At 41.3% G+C, this 20,340-nt stretch overlaps 1 protein-coding gene and 1 long non-coding RNA gene across 2 annotated transcripts in view; one reads left to right on the top strand and one right to left on the bottom strand.

Annotated features, from left to right (window-relative positions):
- Positions 1–502: 502 nt before the first annotated feature.
- The window catches only part of ppm1h (protein phosphatase, Mg2+/Mn2+ dependent, 1H), a 40,270-nt gene continuing 20,432 nt past the window's right edge, over positions 503–20,340 (bottom strand). The window contains exons 7-10 of the mRNA XM_085165712.1: positions 18,012–18,075; positions 6,483–6,590; positions 1,455–1,606; positions 503–1,114 (exon numbers count right to left, since the gene is read on the bottom strand). Coding sequence (XP_085021838.1) covers positions 967–1,114; positions 1,455–1,606; positions 6,483–6,590; positions 18,012–18,075 — 472 coding nt within the window. The 3' untranslated portion in view covers positions 503–966. The remainder of the gene's footprint in view (positions 1,115–1,454; positions 1,607–6,482; positions 6,591–18,011; positions 18,076–20,340) is intronic.
- Positions 7,772–13,403, top strand: LOC146515182 (uncharacterized). Its single transcript, XR_014874986.1, has 2 exons — positions 7,772–7,836; positions 8,023–13,403. It is a non-coding gene; the product is annotated as an uncharacterized LOC146515182 (long non-coding RNA).

Genomic DNA, 20,340 nt, shown 5'->3' with positions numbered 1-20,340 from the left:
AGGCCAATTCTGGCCCCAGAGCCTTATATTTGATGCCCCTGCTGTAAAGGATGACTACGTAGCTTAATGATGGCACATGCAGCAGGTGAATGACAGCTTAAGGAGGAACATGTCTCAAACATGTTTGTTTTCCTTTGTAGATCTCAACTGATGTTCAAATAAATACAATAGTAAAGAAATAAGGAGCGTGAAATGTATTGGGCCAAAATCTTTTAAGTGTCACTCCACCTGGTAGTGTAGTCTTCATTTAAAAAAAAAAAAATCTCTCCTTAATAGCAAACGCAGTATCGCAATGGTACAAATGAGCAAAAAAATGGCAACTGCAGTATTAGAAGTAACAGCCGAAAGTCAGCAGAAGGAAACCCATTTTTCCCACCCATTTCACTGGGAGATGTGGAAAAGTGAATGGCTGAGTCTGGCTAAGTTAAAAGCGTGCGTGGAACAGAGCTGGAATGATTCATATTTACAACAGTCTTTAGGTTTTTTTTTTTTTTTTTGGGGGGGGGGGGGGGTTAAACACTGTACAGGTGTTCAGCCAAACACACTTAACCAATGTCTTGTGTTTCAGATTATTTACATTTTCACATTATTAAATATTGTGCATTAGTTAGTAACAGCAGTCCTGAGATGTCGTCATCTCATTCGAGAGTCCAGGTTTACAGGGTTTGCCCCCCAAAACACAGCTAAGGATGGCTTCAACGAGAATTAAAAAACAATAATAACAGTAATCATTAACAGCTACTCTTATGATTGTTTCCTTTTCAATATTTAAAAAAAGGGAGAGAGAGAGTTTTCACCCTGATTGAGGATAATCAGGGTGAAACTGAGACAGATCAGGTTTTGATCTGAGCAGAAACAAAAGCACTTTTAAAAGGAGAACAAGGAATGAGGTAAAACTGCACATGTGAAGTTTAAAAGGTCAAGGCAGGGTTGTGTTTCAGCGATGGCTGCGGTTTCGTAGCTTGGCTAGTTCTGCTTGTTTCCATACATGAGGGGAATGATGTAGACAGAGATGTCATCTCCGGAGCCTAATCTGTCGTTGGCTATCCTCCAGCCTCGATCCTTCAACACCCCCCTCGCTCTCATTATGAGGTCTTGAGCTGCCATCGTGTACCTGAGGTAACGAAAGTGAGAAGTAGTTACGGTGTCAGCATCACACAGCGATATTCAATTAGATAATGATCAGAACAGGGAATAATGGCAACGTGCAGCCATTGAATAAATGCCTCTGCCCACAGTCAGATGAAAACAAATAGAAATTAAAAAAGTAAAACCATTGAGGAAATAATCAGGGAATCCTGTTAATGAGCTGTTCTTTGACATCATTATCTGAATGTTTGGAAATTTGCGTAATCGTGAGAAGATAACCACGTTCACCCTCTCCAAACAAGACAGAGGTGAGAGGAAGTTCAGGCCTGTCTGCGACTGCAGCTGTGTGGGATGGGTGAACATGCCTGTGCTGATCGTCAGGGTCGCAGTTTGCCAGGAAACAGCCGACCGATTCAGCCACTTCCTGGTTGGAGAGGACGTCCCACAGTCCGTCAGTTCCCAGCACCAGAACGTCATCGGCTCCATGCTCACACTGTGCTAAAGGGTAAACTCTGACCTGAAATTAGAAAAAAAAAAGAGAAGCAAGAATTGTAAAACTTTGCTGTTTGTACAAACCTTGTACACCCGTTACATATCTATAGACAGAAAATATTGTATAGATGGTAAATTGTGCATTTTAGCCGTGTTTAACCTGAAAAAGCTGCTGCAACGCACTTTATAATGTGCTGCACGTTCATCTGTTCAACATGCTCACTCTGTAATTAATGGACAACAGTCTTAAGCCTTAGCCATGGCCTCCTAGTGGTTATCTTTAATCTTGAAAGGGTAAACTGCTCCAGGTTATATTCTAATACCAGGGTGGTGAATCCGAATTACAGCAATAAGAGCATTTAATAATTTCAAGACGAACGGGATGCAACTTCAATACTTCAAAACTAACAGAGCAGAGGATTTGCTCTGTACACAAGGCTCAGAGTATATCCTGGAAGTTCATCTCTGTAACTGATGGCTCAGCTGATACTCTATTACACAACATACTGCCTGTCAGAGGTGGGAAGCAATGAAGCACAGACACTTTATTTCTGTACTCGAGCAAAATTGTCAGGTAACTGTATTTCAGTGTTTATTTTTCTGACAACTTTTTACTTTTACTCCCCACATTTTAACACAATTACCTCTGTTTTTTACTCCTTGCATATTCATGTACAGGCATGTTATTTTTTGGTTCATGCATTTTCAAGGAGTCATTGATTGTTTTGTATTCGTCATTGGTGCTTATCGCATAGGATTCACTGCAAATCTTACTGTGCACATGATTCATTACATTATACTCAGGGGTTAATATGTTATAATATGTTAATAAGTTGTGATTGCAGAATACAGCACCTAAGTAAGTATGTATACTCCTGCTTTTAACTGACAAATGTATGTACTTTTGCCACCCGTCTTGGCTGTTTCATACAGGACATGTAGCTTCAGCACCTCTGCAGGCTGCTCTGAAACCCGCCTCAATCCCAGCAGTTTTTCTTTCTTCCTGTATCTGATTTAATCTGGGTTGTATCTGTTGTCACTGACGCCTCTTCTTTTCTGTGCTGCTACTCTCCCTGCTCCTGGCTTTCAGTGTTACAATGCTTTCCCACAATGCAATACAGAAGGCAAACAGAGGAGAAGCTGGAAATGGCGTAATAATGAAACATCCGATTAAAGCACACCATCTTAGTGGTAAATGGACTGGTTTATCTATAGCACTTTTCTACTTTACTTGAGCACTCAAAGTGCTTCTTGCTTCAAGCCTCATCCACCCGCATTCATACAAGCAATTTTTCTACGCCTAAGTGCTTTCTATGTCTAACATTAACACTCAGAGGGTAACTCAGGATTTACTACCTTGCCCAAGGGTACTTTTTCCATACAGAGTGGAGGAGTCAGGGATCAAACCACTAACCTTCCGATTAGAAGATGACCTGATCGATCTCCTGAGTATACTATAATGTTTGCTAATGGGTCACTAACCAGTGACTTCAGAAAAAATGGATTACTTAACTGCTCCCCGACTTTTACACAGTCACTGGTATTGTTCAAAGATTTGACGGCTTGGAAACCAAAATTTTACTCTATCATTAGCGCTACATGCCAAGTCAAGGGATTTCCAATTTCATTGTCGTGCTTCAAGCAATTCTGGACCAGAGTGCTGGACCACCCAACATTTTTATTGACATAAGCTACTGAGATTATAAGAAAAAAAAAATCAATGGCAGCCACAGAACACAATGTAAACGGTTTTGTGGATTACCTGTACTGTAACAAGTCTCTTAGTGTGGATATCTCTACATGAATCTCTCAAAATATCAGAAGAAACATTACTAGGATGATCTTTCCATTTAATCTCCACTTTCTTAACACATCCGCCTCCATATACTTGTCTAAACAATGTTGATGGTCTCAATCCTTCAAAGATATTCTGAAGCAGGGAAACTCGTGTTACTGTGGCAACTCTGGTGAGGCACAGTCTTTCAAATTACTATGGGCGAACAGAAGCATACTCTGAAACAGCAGGCAAAAATAATACCCAGTGGCCTTGGATGGCTTTTGTTTGGTTGCTTCAAGTAATTCTTTTGCTACTGTGGAGGCGTTGCCTATTCACAGCAGGCACACCAACTTAGGCTACTTTAAAAACAGAACACCACACGCAAGCAGGGAGAGTCACTGTAAGATTAGCAAAATGAGTTCTGTGTGGATCACAAGGCTCCATGTTGTGGGGAACCTTGAGATGAACAGTAAGTCAGGCTTTGAAAGAGAGAAACACAGCGAGACTATCAATCTATGGGGCAGCATTCCAATACCTCAAAGGAGATTTCAATGGCAACAAAGTATGTCAAGAAGAGGGAAGGACCCGATCCTCTGATTTTTACTCAAATACCCAAATTCTATGTCAATATGACTCAAACTGCCAAGGTCAGCCTGTTTTATTAGGCTCTATTTATTTATTTTTTATTCACAACCTGAGAGAAGTCTGTAATTCTAACTTGACAGTGCGCAGGGAAAACATGTCCCCGCAGGACGTTTTCACATTCCCTGCAGGGCACTCTCCTACACATTTCTTTGAACATATAAACTAGTGGATGTCAAAAGAAGTCAATATCAGGGAAAAGTTCTTCTTTTTGAATGTTTGTATATCTCCTGTGAGAGGCCGGTGGTCTATCCAAGGTGTACCCTGCCTCTCACCCTATGACTGGGATAGGCTACCCTGAATTAGCTGAAAAACCTGAAGATGACGAATGGGTTTATTAAAGCCTAAAAGAGTCTATTATGGCCCCTTAATGCTCAGGAATACCACGTCTTTCATATAGAAATCATGTTTTTATGCTCTATCTGGAAAAACCTTGACTTCACTCATCTTATAGGAACATCAAAAAAGGAGGCTGAACTATGACTGAACTTTGAGTGCAATGAATTAAAGATCAAGAGAATGTGCAGGTTTTCATGACTACTGCAATCATGTGCAGTGGATTTCTTCTTGCAATCCACTGCACTGCAGGGACCATCAACGCACACGTTGACCGCACAGTTCACAGTGCCTCCTGTTACTGGCTATCAGCTGTTACCTCTGCGCTCTCGTTATATCAGGCGGCTGACACAATGAGGGTAATATAAAACTAAAGAGCCCCTCTAAAACACTGCACTAATGTTAACATACTGCCACACTTGTTCTGACTTTTCCTTTTATTCTGTTCTCTCTCCTCCCCTCCTGACACATGCTCAAATGCAAAGGATTTTAAACCCTAACCCAGACTTTGGCTCCCTTCCCAGAATAACTTAACATATCTCTCAGATTTTAGTCATTCAGCAGCTACGCAGCAACAAGGCCAAAAAGGAGTAGGCACAGATTTCCTGACTAACAGTCCAAGCGATGTATGTGCCACAAGAGCGCTCTGCTTTCATCATTCTGTATTTGTGTACCCAAACACCCACTGTTTTATAGCAACAACTTTATGTAACCTGACGGAGGATAGATGCTGTGAAGTGACCGATGAAGGTGACTCTTTGAGAAGAGTGAGAAGGTAAAAAACAAGTACATTACAACTGCTAACATCCAGGTTTTTCTTCTTCCGCTTTGTGACAAACGATGTAATCATTGCATTTGATGCAGTCATGTGAAAAAGTGTAACCCACAGAAATTGTTCCTATTAAGGCAGGTTATAAACTCGAGTGAATAGCACACAAAATTCATATAAGTGGCTTTAAAAATAAGTAGGTACATTTTCAGATTTGTTGCCATAGATTCAAACATCCTAAAGTGTGGTAGATGAATCAAAGATACTGTCTGGCCACAGTAACATTAGACCTGATTGGTGAGACATGGGCAGCTCTGTGGGAGAAAATCCTCATACAAGCTATAAAGGACACTGACAGAAATGTTGTATTTTGGAGGTTGCTTCGCTGCCTCAGGTGCTGGACACATTGCAGTCATTGATTCAAATATGTATTCCGCACCATATCTAAGAGTGTTAGGAGATAACACAAGGCCATCTGAAGAGCAAGGTACGCAATTTCATTAAAAGAGCACCTCTCTAACTGTTGAGCACAAGGAAGGAGGATCGATAAGGCCTTCAACTTGTGCTGAGGCCAGTGGCCGGGGGAAGCGTTTTAGTTTAGGGAAGAATAGATTCAACTGAATACCAACTGTTTCAAAAAGAAAACCACCTGTAAAAAAAAGAGAGAAACTTAAGATGAAAGAGGACATGATGATGCAAAACAAACCTCAAAAGCCACAAAAGCTTAAGGCATTCAAGTTTGAAGGTTTCACTGTGGCCCCATAGTCCCCCGAAACACACATTATCAGAAACCTTTATATATGTCGTACGTACAAAACGGTCGTACGTACAATACTAATTCAGAGAATTAGTATCCTATAGATAAGAATTGCAGGAGAAAATCCACAGAAAGAACTGAAAGACTGCTGTTTACAAAATGCTTTTGTAATCTGTAATAGTTTGCCAAAGGACGGCCGTGCAGTGTGTGGCCAGTCTTTGCTCTTACTTTGTTATTTTGAAACTAAAAAAGATGGAAACAAAAGTAGTGCGCTCACCGTCTCGGCTATTTTTGCATATTTACTGTGGTTGTGTTTGTTAATATCATCGTTATCTATAGTCAGTATTTCAACAATTGTCAAATGTTTGGTTGTTCAGATAAGCCATAAAAGCCAACAACCTCCCATGGGATGTACTTATTTTTTCACATGACTGCATATCCTTGAGAGCCTAGAGGGTGGTAGAGCCTGTTCTTTTCAATACTTGGCAAGAGGCCCAAACCCACTGGACAGGTCGAACAGAAAGGAATCCTTTTTCCTTCTTTGCTGTAAGGCAAAAATTCTAACAACAGGACCAAGGCAGACATAGAGAAGGACACAAAAATGTAAAACTGGAGCGTACCTCTGGGCAGCAGGACAGGAAGGGCTTAATGTAAATGTTGGAGTCGTGCACTTTGAGACTGTGGTCTCCGAGGCCTCTCGTGACCCCGATGGTCGCCAGTACGCGAGCCTGGAAAAGATCAGAGGCATTTAAAGCACAGCCTCCGTATGAGTCAAACAAAGCAGCAACAAACTCTACGAAAGGCATTTTCATTTCTGCCCATGACTGATCGTCTTATAATGAGTGAGATGTTATGTGGATGTTATCTAGAAGGCCACAGTGGAAGCCTTTTTAAACTCGGGTCTCCATTTTGAAGCTTGGTCATCATTTCTGCTCTTCGTCACAAACTGCAGCGATCGGAGAACCTGACGACACCATGACTGGTGAACAGTTTAGAAACGAGCCAGAGGTTTTGATTATTTGAATAGCTTTGCTTTTAGGAAAATCTTACATCTAAAATCTTGCATAAACCACCATGTGTAGAGCAGGTCGCACATAAACCAGGAAGATAGATGTCAACAACATCAGCCTGTGGTAATAATTCTACCATTCATTATAATTTTTCCAAATATTTGGAACATGTGGTTAACATTTGGGTTTGTTTAATTATGTCTGTGGGTTTTAGACTTCAGGCACTGACTACAAAGTATTAAAAGCAGCCCTTAGATTTTAAATTATGTTAGTTTGCCCAATTACTTTTGAGCCTCTGAAAATGTGGGATTCTGTATTGTCGGATTATGATATTACTTTATGCCATGTTAGACCCCTAATTAAAGATTGTGAATTATTATGTAGTTTTAGTTTGCATTATGCTCCTGAATTAGAAGAAGGTGATCACTATTACATTTGGTAAACTGATTTGCATTACATTAGACTGCTGATTTATTGTGAATGGATGATATTGTTTTATGATGCATTATACTGCTGAGTTATAAGAAATACTGTTCACAGAAAGTCATCGCCTTATTTGTCTGAGTAGAAGAGAACAGAGCATACTGCCCCATCTCATCAGGAGCAGATAAACAGGGAGCCAAGGTCGTAGCTTAGGCGCTGTGTGAGAAAGAATGTGAATGTTCAGACGGGCAGACATTATCCGGCAATCGAACTGAGTGGACAGGCGCCTTTATAAAAGAGGTAGGCACAGGCCTGTTGATTTTATCCGAAGTGTGCTGAATTGGACGATGAAATTAAATGTCTATTCAGTAAAAGTTGCCGGTGAGTGTCTGTTTTGATTTTGAGGAAAAAATCTCATGAGTGTTGAAATTTGAAGTAAGGTTACAAGTAATAATACTGAGTTAGAGTCTCAGGTAAGGTAATAATACTGAGTTAGAGTCTCAGGTAAGGTAATAATACTGAGTTAGAGTCTCAGGTAAAGGTAATAATACTGGGTTAGAGTCTCAGGTAAGGTAATAATACTGGGTTAGAGTCTCAGGTAAGGTAATAATACTGGGTTAGAGTCTCAGGTAAGGTAATAATACTGAGTTAGAGTCTCGGGTAAGGTAATAATACTGAGTTAGCGTCTCAGGTAAGGTAATAATACTGAGTTAGAGTCTCAGGTAAGGTAATAATACTGAGTTAGAGTCTCAGGTAAAGGTAATAATACTGGGTTAGAGTCCCAAGGTAAAGGAAAATAATACTGAGTTAGAGTCTCAGGTAGTTTGATAGGGAATTGGTCATTTTGTGAGTTAGAGTCTCCATTGGTCTAAAGATTGCATCTATGTTGGCCATGTTGCGAGTTAGAGTCTCCATTGTCCATAACGTTGCATCTGCCTCAGTCATACTCTTGTTTTTGGGTGTTGTCTGTTGTTTAAAAGTATTATAAATTTTGTGAGAACGGTGGTTAGAGTCCACTAGGAGGCGCAGTGCTCAGAGGTAACGCTTGCCAAGGCCAGGGACGCCTAGGTCCTCTTTGAGGGATAGTCAGTTGGTCACTGTGGAACTTGGGGCACTCCAGAATAACTAGTGGTTGCACCACTTACCGTGTTGAACGGTATCTGCGCTTTTTTGGGCACTGTAAATTGAGTTAGGGATTTTAGAGATGAGGCCAGATACAGTTAGAGTCTGATACTGGTTAATTGATTACAAAAAAGTTGGACTTTCTTCGGTTGGACCCGTTATCTTAAATTTGTCAAAATTGTGTAGGCGCTAAAACTTTCAGGCCTGAGAGTGATTGTAAATATAAGACGTCTTTGTAATATAATAGAAAGTTGAGTGTGAAACGAGGCTGTGTGTGTGACGACAGTGCGCTGCAGCGCTGCGAGCTATTTTTAGATAGTGTGTGAACATGCAAATGAGGTGGCTGCTGTGAAGCCCACAGAGGACTTCCTGTTTAGCGTGTTATTGAGTTTTATAAGTATGATTTGCAAACAATGATACATGCCGGTAATTAAAACGCTGATTTTGCTGATTATAATATTACAAATAAAGTTTTGAATGACTACGGTGAATGTTTAATGTTTGGCTGAGTTTTGATATGGGAGAGACGGCTTTGCAGCTGCTGGGGGTAAGTGACCGGAAATTTGCATGCCCATAAAAGGCAACTGCCTGACTGTGTGAACTATGCACCAAGAGAGAGAGTAAAATCTACGTAGATGAACTAAATGGATGTTGTAAGAAAAATAGTAAATGAATGTTTTAGTCTCCTAATACAGGTGGATTTCTCTCAACCAGGAGACCTGAGTACAGCAGCAAAAGGATAGATTAACAAAATTGGGACGACACACAGGCCAAGCTCTGTCTCAAAATTTTACAGCTTGACCTCTCGCTTTGTCCCGACCCGAAAAAGAAGCTTAAAGGACATCTTCTCCTCCAGTTATCGGTTACCATCACTGGAAATTTTCAGGCAAGTTTTTCACTGAATTGTTTTTGGCACCATGTGTCCCTGAATCTCACAAGCAAGCTCTAATTCCTGGCTGAAGACATGGAATGCTGTTATTTAAGGTGGGAAATCAAAATTTGGGAAACAAAATTAAAAACACACACAAATAGAGAAATGTCTTGTTCGAGAAAAAAGTTAAAATAACCCACCCACAAACGCACACACACGCAATGAAGAAACAGCTTACATTCATGAACACGTGAAGATTTTCCAGCAAGGTTAAAGCAGCGAAACTTAACATACACCTGTTGTTAAATGATAAAGTTTATCCACTACTAACAAATAAACTCTCTGGGTTGCAGGACAACAACTTGACTTCAAAAAGAAAGACACTGGTAAATCATAAACCAGTGATGAAACAACAAATTTAGTGGTTAAAAGAGTCAAATTGTGACATGTTTTCTTCTGATTGATTAATACAAGTGATTATTGAATGAAATAAAATTCCTTTTTTGAATTATTAAACATGATCTTAAGAATTTTAACGTGTACCTGTGTTGTCCTGTCAATTTGGTGGGTTAGGAGTTGATTATATAGTGAGAAAAAACAAAAAAAAGGGGGGGGAGAAGGCTGACACAGGGCCTGGCCCCTCTCTGAATAACACAGCCAAAACAACATCATTTTCCTGTTCGTCTGTTTTTGTTTTGTTTTTGTTTTTTCTCTTTATGCTTAATTACAGGCTGCTTTGTCGGCCCGGAAAGCCGAGGCTGACCTGGACTCCTGCTCTCCCTTCTACCATCTTTGATGTGACCCTGACCAAATGCTACAGCAGCTGGACCCACAACAACAGCCTGAGAATGTCAACAGTGCTGCAGGAAAGCGATCTCATGCAGCGGAGACGGAGAACGTTAAATCCAAGGCCCGTTTCACTACACGGGGGAGATTTTCAGACGGCTTCAGCTGACAGAGCTGTGACGAGACGCCTATTAAGCCCGGATGAAAAGTGAGGCCGAGCAAAAAATGCTGACCTTAACAACTCTGCATCAAAACTGTGCAGGACAGTGACGGACCAACACGGAAGATCGGGCAGCAAAAAGGGCGTGCCAGAGACACGAGGAGTAACTGAGGTCAGGAGGCACCTCAGATTGGACAAAAGCACCAGAAGAACATAAGCTGAAGGCACAGGTGTCGGGGCTCAGCCAGGAGCTGACCTCTGAGAAGAGCCGGACAGCAGAGCTGCAGAAGGCCGGGGGAGCAAAGCAAGGAAAACATCAATAAACTTCAATCTGACGTGTACGGAAAAGACTGAGGTTTCTGCCCTCAGTAAGAGCTCAAGGCATCAGAGCAGAAACTGAGCATGGCTAAGGAGGAGCTGGCTGCTAATTGAACCCATCAGTCAGGCTTGGAGTCCCAGATACAGGACTTGAAATCAGGCCGGAGCTTGCTGGAGCAGGAGGTTGCCAAACCTGACGAGAAGCTCCAACACAGGAGCAAACCCTGAAGGAGCTACAGAAGCAAAAAGGGTCAAGTTAAGGAGGAGCTGGACAAGGAGAAGATGCAGGACACTGGAGAAAAGGACTGCCTCAATTGGGGCCAGAACCAGTATGGACAGAACTTTGGGCAGCAGCACCAATGGACCCAAACGGACTGAAAAGGAGGAGAGCAGGACCCCAGAGCACGCTTCAGGCCATGGTTTACCCAGAACACCAGAACAGGAAAGTGATGAACACAAACACACACACAAACACACACATTTACATACACTGACTCAGAAGCAAGAGAAACACACATATGAACACATATGCACTCGTTGATTGACTGAGAAATGACACACACACACGCACACAAATCGAAATGTTGATTCAATTCACTGAGAAGTGATCCACACACACACACATACACATGTTTGTGCAATGAAGAATGACACACACACGCTGATGCAATGAAGAATGCTTTACTAACAAATGCTATGCTGATACGCAAAATGCTGCACACAAACCTCCAAATACAGAATTTGTTACAACAACAAGAAGCCATTGATTGTTAATTGGTTAAATGCATTTCATGTCACCCAGAGGGCATTTGTGTAGATTTAGGGGACAGGGTCTAAAGCAGTTTGGTTATGAAAACAATGTCTGTGAGTGATGTCTGTTTATGGCTCAAGGCCTCGACTGAATTGTTTACTGTGCTTCGCACAGCCTGATAAGGAGCAGTGGTACAGAGTGAAAATGATGAATTAGCGGTGTGAGCCTTATTTCGGAGCACCACATTTTTGTGATTGAGATTTAATTGAAGGAGGAACACACTAAAAAAAAATAAAAAAATAAAAAATAAAAATAATAACAATAATAAAATATAAAATAAAAAGAAGAAAAAGGGGGCCAGCCCTTGGATTTACGTAAGCATTCCACGTGTATTTAACACAATCGCCTCAGGCTTTAAAGATCTGTACAAAATTCAACAGGAAATTATAGCTTCCCTGTATTTCCTACATTGTTGGCATGCTGGTGAGTGCTGTTGCTCCACAGTAAGAAGGTCCTGGGTGCAAGTCCACAGTCTGGCTAGTTTGCAGTGGTTTCTCTCTGGGTATTCTGGTTTCCTGCCACAGTGAAAAGTCATGCAGCTGTTAGAGCTAGGGTAATTGATGATTCTAAATTATCTGTGAATGTAAGTGTAAATGGTTGTTTGTTTTTAGGTGATAGACTGGTGACCTGTTCGGGGTGCACCCTGCCTCGTAACCTATCACTTTAGGGTTATTTCCCAGCCCTCCTGCAATCAGGATAAAGATAGGAGGATGGTAGTTGTTGTAGACCCATTAAATTTTTATGGTAACCAGAATTTAGACTTTGTTGAACCGTAGGCAATATGAAGACAACATGTAGTATTTAAGGGTCCAAGTAGAATTTGGATAAAAGTTATTGAATAGTGTTGAAATAAAATGACAGAATTGTGAAGAATTAAAATATTCCAGGAGCTCAACTTACTCCATCTGAACATGTCTTAATCGTGTAATATGAACTCAAAATGCACAGGTTAACTGAAAATGAAAAGGTGGTGTTGATTTAACTCAGTTGTTTAAGTTCCTACCAAAGCAAAACATTTGTGTGCAACTGGTGTCCACTATTGAATCAAATAAGTCCAACATGTTTTTGTCAGTGCAAAAGAAGTTACGGTACCTGTATGCTTACACTATATTGTCCCGGGACAGAGAAAAACTTTCTGGTGAAGTTTTGGTTGATTTTGGGTTTTGCTTAACACTAGGTTGATTTTATCAGTGAGGTTTGGATTGTTTTCTTTCTCTAAGAGAGAGAAAGGTGGTTTTATGCTTGGACATGTTTCCAATGGGCCCCAGTATTTGTTATAATATGAGTATTATATTGGTCACGTTTGTTTTTGCTTTTGTTACAGTGCACTGAAATAAGAACATCTGAGAGGAGTGATCCACCGGTGGTGATATTTTGGTATTTTGTGAGTTCCTGATTTAACAAATCAGCTCTTTAATCCAGGCCTGAGAGATTGAACTTTAAAGCGCTATAAAACATTCTTACTGAAAACAGTTGCAAAGTATTTTTCTCCATGATTATAATGGGCTCTGGAGAAATTCACTTATATGGGACATAGATCACATGAGAAGTCCTGAGCCTAAAAGGATTGCAGCGAGTCAATCCAGTCCAAAAAAAACAAGGAACTGTTTTCCTTTAAAATGATGACGTCATCTTGTTGGTGATGGAGGCTCGAATAGGTTGCGTGTGAGACTCCATTATCAGCAATATCTGGTATGAATGTGTGTGAATGTATGCATGTGACTGGACTGTGATGGACTGACGACTAAATGTTTAAACTGACTTGATACTGAGACAAAAATGGTACCGACTTTAGGATTAGTAAATGTCCACAAACAATTCACCCAGCCTGTAAAAGAAGGGTGGATGTTTTGTCTCGCTTTGTTTTGTTTTTGCAGGAGTAGAAGGAGGACAGAGACTAAAGGGGGAGGCTGTAGCTTCACATGAGTGTGAACTGCAGACTTAACCCTTTGGTTGCTAATTTTGAGTTACTGATGTTTCCATCAAGAAAATTGTGTTTTATTAGCTGTGTTTCGATTAATGTATCACATTATATTGTTGGGAATGTTAAATGCTAAAGTGAAGAGAAGCTTTGATTTCATTCATGACTGAACATGTTATTATTAACCATAGCAGGCCACTGTAGAAAAGCCAATTAATTTTGATAGAAAAAAGAAAAGAAAAAAAACTCTATTGATGTCTATGAATAACAGGGGAATGATAGACTTGTCACATTCAAAATAGAGATATGTAATGACAAACCCTGGTCCATGTCATTTAGGTCCTCAATTGAAATAGTCAATAATTTAGAAAAGTAGGATAGAACCGACAGGGGCATGTGCTGAGATGTGGTGCTGCACAAGAACAAGAGCAAAATAAAGAAAAATTATTGTGTTTAGCTTTGATAAATTCAAATTAAAATGTACCATTACACTCAGAGGATCAATATGAAATTCAATATATGTTAATTTTGTATGAAGTACATGACTGATAACTGTTCTGTCCTGAGCTTTTGTTTTTACAGCACCCACTTGACCACACCAACAGTTTCTTGCCACCAAAAGGGGTACTTGCAAAGAATAGGGAGGAATTTCATCAGAAGTGGGAAAGGTAAGCCCCGATGGGGGTGATAACATCATTAATTTCACGTATGGTCAAATTCTTAAAACTTGACCCCAAACATGAAAAATTCTTCAAACATTTAGAGACAGAGTGGAGTTCTAGATAAACATAATGCAGCAAACCACATAAGGATGGAGCGTTGGAGTCAATAAGATGGTGAAATCACACACAGGAAAAATGTTGATCATGTTGATTATGTTTATTCCAGTGTGCAGAGATTGGCTAATCTGACCAGGAAATGTTATAAAATGGATTGTCGGAACAATCAGCGTTAAAGTCACTTTTGACAGTCCAGACTAAGATGGCGTTGGACATCTTCAGGGCGGAAAAGGGTTGGTGTGACCAAGGTGTGGTTTGGCTTGTTGTATGTATATTTCAAGATGATATGGCTCTGGATGGACCAGTTACCAGGGCATGGAAGGAGGACAGACTAATTAAATGAGGAGAAGGAATTTTCTGGGATTGAAGATCCTCTGGGTGAGTGGTTGACTAAAAGCATGCATAAAATAAAAGCTATTTTTGTTATTGATTGGTAATAGATTGATAATTGGCCACATTCACAGTTGTATTGACTTGTAGTGGACGTAGTCTACTTCATGTTTAAGCACTCTAATTAACAGATTGAAAATAGTGACATTAAAGGAAGAATATGCAGCGCCACCCTGTCAAATGCCAGTGCCGGTGGGGCTCAGTGATGAATCAGGTGAGCTTCATGGCTGAATTAAAACATAGATGCCCCTGCTGTGGTCAGTAAGGGATAAAAAGGGTGTGTTTTACTGTTATTTTAGCATCAGCATTATTGTTACATCAGAATCATATAACAAGCATTGCATTGAACATTTATTGAAGCTATTGACATATTAACATTTGTATTACAGTGATTGTTATAACCCCATGTTAATCTTCTATCTACAGGTGTCAAAAGTAGTCAACAAGTTCATGTTGAAGTGAAGTTCATAATAATACAGGTTTTGTTTCTAGACAATTGGGAAGACGCAGGCTCTGGGCGGAGCCAGGAGTTGAACAGATCTAACATGACAATTAAATTGATTTCATTCCCTAACACAGGATAACCAGACTGGAGCAACGACACTGGATAGGAGAAAGTTTGATACTTTCTAAGATATGAGGTCACTAACCTTTTCTTTTAATTTTCTAGCTTCATTGAATGGACACATGTTAGAATTAGAAATGGCTAATTTGTTTATGTCTTTTATTAGAACGAGTGGTTTTAATCATTTTTATACATATCTTGCAAATGTGCTTATAATGAGTTGGCACTCGGTTTTTTGAAGGTCATAAGCTTCGTTCGGCGATAGTCCGGACTGATAAAGTGTAGGAAATGCCTTGAGTGCAGCGGGCTACATGCAAACACGCTTACACACACATACACTAAATTAGGATAAGTCCTTGGGACATTCTGAATGTTCTAAACCAATTCTGAACCACCAAAAGATCAGTAGACAGCAACATTAGATTGTTAGAGCTGGGAAGAGAGGTGTTTTGGTTTTCTGTCTCTTACAGAGGAAGGAACAGACACCAGACGAGGTCACCGATATACGAGGATCCTTGGCAGCAGAGACAGACACGGTGACTGCAGAAACATCAACTGGGTTCAAGTGTCATGGCATTTTGGGCTCCAGTTAGTCACCTCAAAAGGATGGATCCCATAAACACAGCAATAACCATGAAGGGGTTAACGGAAATCCAGGAACACCACACCAACGACGTTCGAGAGGTTGTTGGTCATAAGGAGAACACCTTTCTGTTCCTTTTGCTGGGGAACACAGCTGTGATCCCAGAATACACAGATCATTGTTTGAAATCGGGGCAGAATAATCCCCTGATCTGTGCAACGACTGAAGGGTTGTCTAACCCCTGAGGTTGAAGGAAACAAGAGCAGAGGATCACCCGACTGGAAGACACTGGTGCCTACAGCCATAAAATAAAGGTTAAAAGCTCCTCGGACAGAGGTTCTAGTCTGAGTACGTTTGGAGGGTATAAGGTAGCACCGAAATAAAGCTGTGGGAGAACTGGGGAGTGATGGGAGTATCATCTGTATCTACTATTGTGGTTGTAATAAAAGTTTTTCTTGCATCCGAACTGCGCAAACACAGAGGTCATCTCACATATGGTTCACCCAACAGGGGGACAAAGGGCCTCAGGAGTAAGGAGAAATGAACCCGGCAACACTGGATTGCAGGGTGTAAGTGAGCTCTTTAAGTCTAAAGAGCTCATCAGGGGGAATTGTCGGATTATGATATTACTTTATGCCATGTTAGACCCTAATTAAAGATTGTGAATTATTATGTAGTTTTAGTTTGCATTATGCTCCTGAATTAGAAGAAGGTGATCACTATTACATTTGGTAAACTGATTTGCATTACATTAGACTGCTGATTTATTGTGAATGGATGATATTGTTTTATGATGCATTATACTGCTGAGTTATAAGAAATACTGTTCACAGAAAGTCATCGCCTTATTTGTCTGATTAGAAGAGAACAGAGCATACTGCCCCATCTCATCAGGAGCAGATAAACAGGGAGCCAAGGTCGTAGCTTAGGCGCTGTGTGAGAAAGAATGTGAATGTTTAGGCTTTTATGATTAGGTGGGGGCCACTAGAGGCTATAAGAGTTTGATCAAGGCTCCACCATTTTGAGATCTGATGCTGTCTGCTGTATGGTGTCCATCTCCCACGCGTGTGTTCATTAAATCATCGTTTGACTTGACCCGGCCGGACCAGTGTGGTTATTTTTGGTTTTCCTCTTGTATCCATCCCCAATATTTGAATCCGTAACAGTATAAATAAGTAAATGTAGCACTTTGGATCAATGCACTGAGAGACAGACAGCCATTAGGCACTAGAGCCAATTCAGGAAAAACTAGTTAAACTAACTACATGTCAGAGAGAACATGCCTCACAGCAACAGATGGTGGGTTCAAACCCAGGACCTTGGTTCTGTGAGGTAACAGTGCTAACCACTGTACCACCGTGCTACGCTCCCCCCCCCCCCCCCCCCCCCCCCACACACACACTTTTTAAATCCTGCAATTAAAGTTGAAAGTCTGCACTTCAATCACAAATCACATACTGATTGTTTGATCCTCCCTGAAGCTGATTCATATTGTCTGGAAATCTCTACTGTACAGAGAAAGGACTTTTAGGCACGAGCACAAGAGGAGCTGAGTAGGACTGAGCTTGGATCAGTATGCAGAACGACGCAGGGAGAGTGTTTTAAAGTGGTGGAAAGGTTCCTCCAGCAGAGAAAGGGGTAAAACATCCTGGGATTAATTGTAGAGTGCCGGGGCCCAGAGGGCTGCGCACTAGGGGCTTTGAAGTGTTCTGGCGTTCCTCTCTCTCACTCTATCTAGCCATCCATCTCCACTCCTCACTTCAAAGGGAGAGGATACGACGTGGGCACCGGCAGCTGCGCCGGGGTGAGTCTGAATGCGGTTGTGGGCACACAGAATATTGTAGGGGTGACATCTTTCCCCTGCTGTCAGTCAAACTCAAATCTATTTTCTGTATGTACGGAAGTGAAAACTGGGGAAGAGCATGGCGAGAGCATATTCGGGTCTATCACACTGCTCCTTTGACCTTTTCAAGTCAGAAAAAAGAGAAAGGCTTTTACACACCACTGCATGTACAGTGTAACTGAACGAGGGGGAAACTCTTGACCTTTTGTTCTGTGTCATTTCCCTTTTTTCAGCGTTGACAAGATTGTTGACAAGATGTTTCAGTATTGATATATTCAGTTAACATATGTTACCTTTCATCAGATCCATCTAGCACACGACTCAGATAAGACCATCACATTAGACCTTTGCATATTTTTTTTTTTCATTTTTTGTTTTTAAATTGGCTGAAAGACATAATAATAAGTCCTTGGAAAGCCCGTTTGTGCTACAGGTTGTGCAGGATTCAAAAAGGCCAGGAATGTCTCTACACAGCGATTTGGGTGATGTGAGGTCGGGTGTACCAATGATGCCCCGGTGAGCTTTGATTACATGCATGGCACATGAGGCTGTGGAAGCACTTCTTACCTTCTTCCCTTCACCGTAGATCAGGGGAAACTTTAGGTCATCTTCCTCTATGGTTTTATATGCCCTGTGCAAAGAATACAGAACACGTTAATGTTTTTTTTTCTTCCCGTTTATAGCAGGCTGCACACACATGCCCTAGAGATACTTCACTTCCATACCCCCACCCTCTCTCCTTCCCACAGGCCCTGCTGCTGACATGAGGGGACTGGCACAGAGAGAGAAAAGGCAGAGTTAAAAATTCACACAAACACACAGAGATCCTTAGCTTAATTCTCTCACTTTCTTTTTCCCCCGTTTCTAACTGATCCTGTGAAGGTATCCCTAGCGACAAAGAAGACGCCTGCACGAGACAGTCTAGGTGCACTGTTGGTTTTCTGCAACTGTCTGTGCCGCCTGCGCGTGTACGCTTCTGAAGGTCTGAAAGTAAAGCAGCTAAAATGATGCAAGAGAATCCACACTTTCCATCCTCCTGTTTTCAGAGCACTCTTTAAACTCCCCACGCGAACTAATGAATAATTTACCGTCTTCACACTGGGACCAGACAGAGCTGCGCTGTGAGGAGGAAGACTGTACAATGCTCGCTGTATTCAACACAGATCTAAGAGATACACTTTTCACCTTTACAATTCGGAAAGTCGGAGTGAAGAAACCCAGCACTCTTGCCCGTGGTGCGTGTGCTCCTATTCATCTGCGAGCAGCTGTACTTCACAGGGGCAGCTGTGTAACTTTACTGTACCAGATACATAACAAAACCCAGCCAATTTCCACGAGAGCTGCCAGGTCAGAGTTTTCCATTCAGAACTCGCACCAGGTGCTGTGAATAAAGTTCTGGCTCTTGAGCGAGCGCTGACTTGGTTGAAAATACAATTAGAAACACAGGTTTCTCTTTATTTTAGCCGTCAGATCACAGGGAGCGAGGAAAAGAATATTCAGAATGGTCATAAAAGCGGCCTAATGTGAATCTGGGGATGTTTTTCATGTAGGGAAATTTCCTGAAAATAAATGTTTAGTTTGAAAAGCTGCTAAAAAGACAACTGTTTCATTTGTGAATGTGACCCAAGTCTGCCCAGCACACCACAGTCCATGTACTTCAGATTAGCAGGGACCAGGATGGTTTCTACATTACTGCTGGTTTCACTCAGAGAGACCATATGTTTCCACCTTAGGCGAGCGCTACACTGCTGCACTCAGCACTTTTTTTTTTTTTTTTTTTACTGTGAAAGCAAGAACTATCACAGAGAACACAGCCCACAAACACAGGAATACAGTCTAGAGCCTCATCTAAGCGAGGAGAGCTGTATTACCAAATAAGAGCCTTCAGAAGGATTTCCTCATCATTTTCTTAGATCTAAAATAGCAAGACCGATGATACGAAACTTAAAACCAACTACCGAGACAGGGTTCACTGTTTTTGTTTAAAAAAAAAAAAGGAAAGAAGAAGAGGTGCTACTTCTGCTGTGTCACTCAAAACTTCTTTTGTTTTACCGTTTCACCTTCAAGATTTGTTAAATCTCCTGAAAAAAACAACAAACAAAAACCAGGACACAGAGACACGCATTCCTGTCATTATTTCAAAGATGTCTTGGATAAAATCCCCAGAGCCTGCTGTCAGGGACGGCCTCCCCCTCGAGACGAGTGTTTACAGCGAATCCAGCCTGTCTGACTCGAGATAACAAGAGTGTGACAGAATGAGAAAGATACACATTAATCCTGTTATGATACCTGCTCCTTGCTCTGGGACACTGAGTTCTAAAAACGGCAAAGAAAGTTGCTCAAGGGCCGCGCTGTTTGACCACACTGATGCCGACAGCTTCCCAGCTCAGGGGATGTTAGAGGTGGGCGAATTGAACCAGATATCGACATTATCAATACTACCGCTGGAATTGGTATTGGTATCAGATCAATTGGGCACGTCTATTTTATTAATAACCTACAGTAAAGTGCTGTAGAGGCAGGTACATTTACACTCCAGATCTTCAAAAACCCCAAATCAAAATACATGAAATGTAAAGTAAAAATAAAAATCACAGGGATTTATTGGTGAAAATGGGTTCAGAATTGGCAAATTAATGATGATTCATCTCATAAGTCTCTCCTACATAACCTGCCTTTTATTGACCCTGTATCTACTTGGTATTGGTTCAGTATGAAACTTTGCAGTATTGTAAAGCACCGCAGGATGTTTGGTTGCCTGATACATTGCAGCATGTGACTAAAAGGGGGGCGGGCACACCAGGGAAAGAGGGCAGAAGGGGTTGTATCATGTTTTCCCTGCAGGTGACTAAAAGGTGGACAGGAGGGAAGAAGGTGGTGTCACCTCCGCCCGCTG

Source organism: Neolamprologus multifasciatus, chromosome 7 (assembly GCF_963576455.1).
Source record: "Neolamprologus multifasciatus chromosome 7, fNeoMul1.2, whole genome shotgun sequence".
In the NCBI taxonomy this organism is placed as follows: Eukaryota; Metazoa; Chordata; class Actinopteri; order Cichliformes; family Cichlidae; genus Neolamprologus; species Neolamprologus multifasciatus.
Note: the sequence above shows the minus strand (reverse complement) of the source record. Positions and strands in the feature narration are given on the sequence as shown.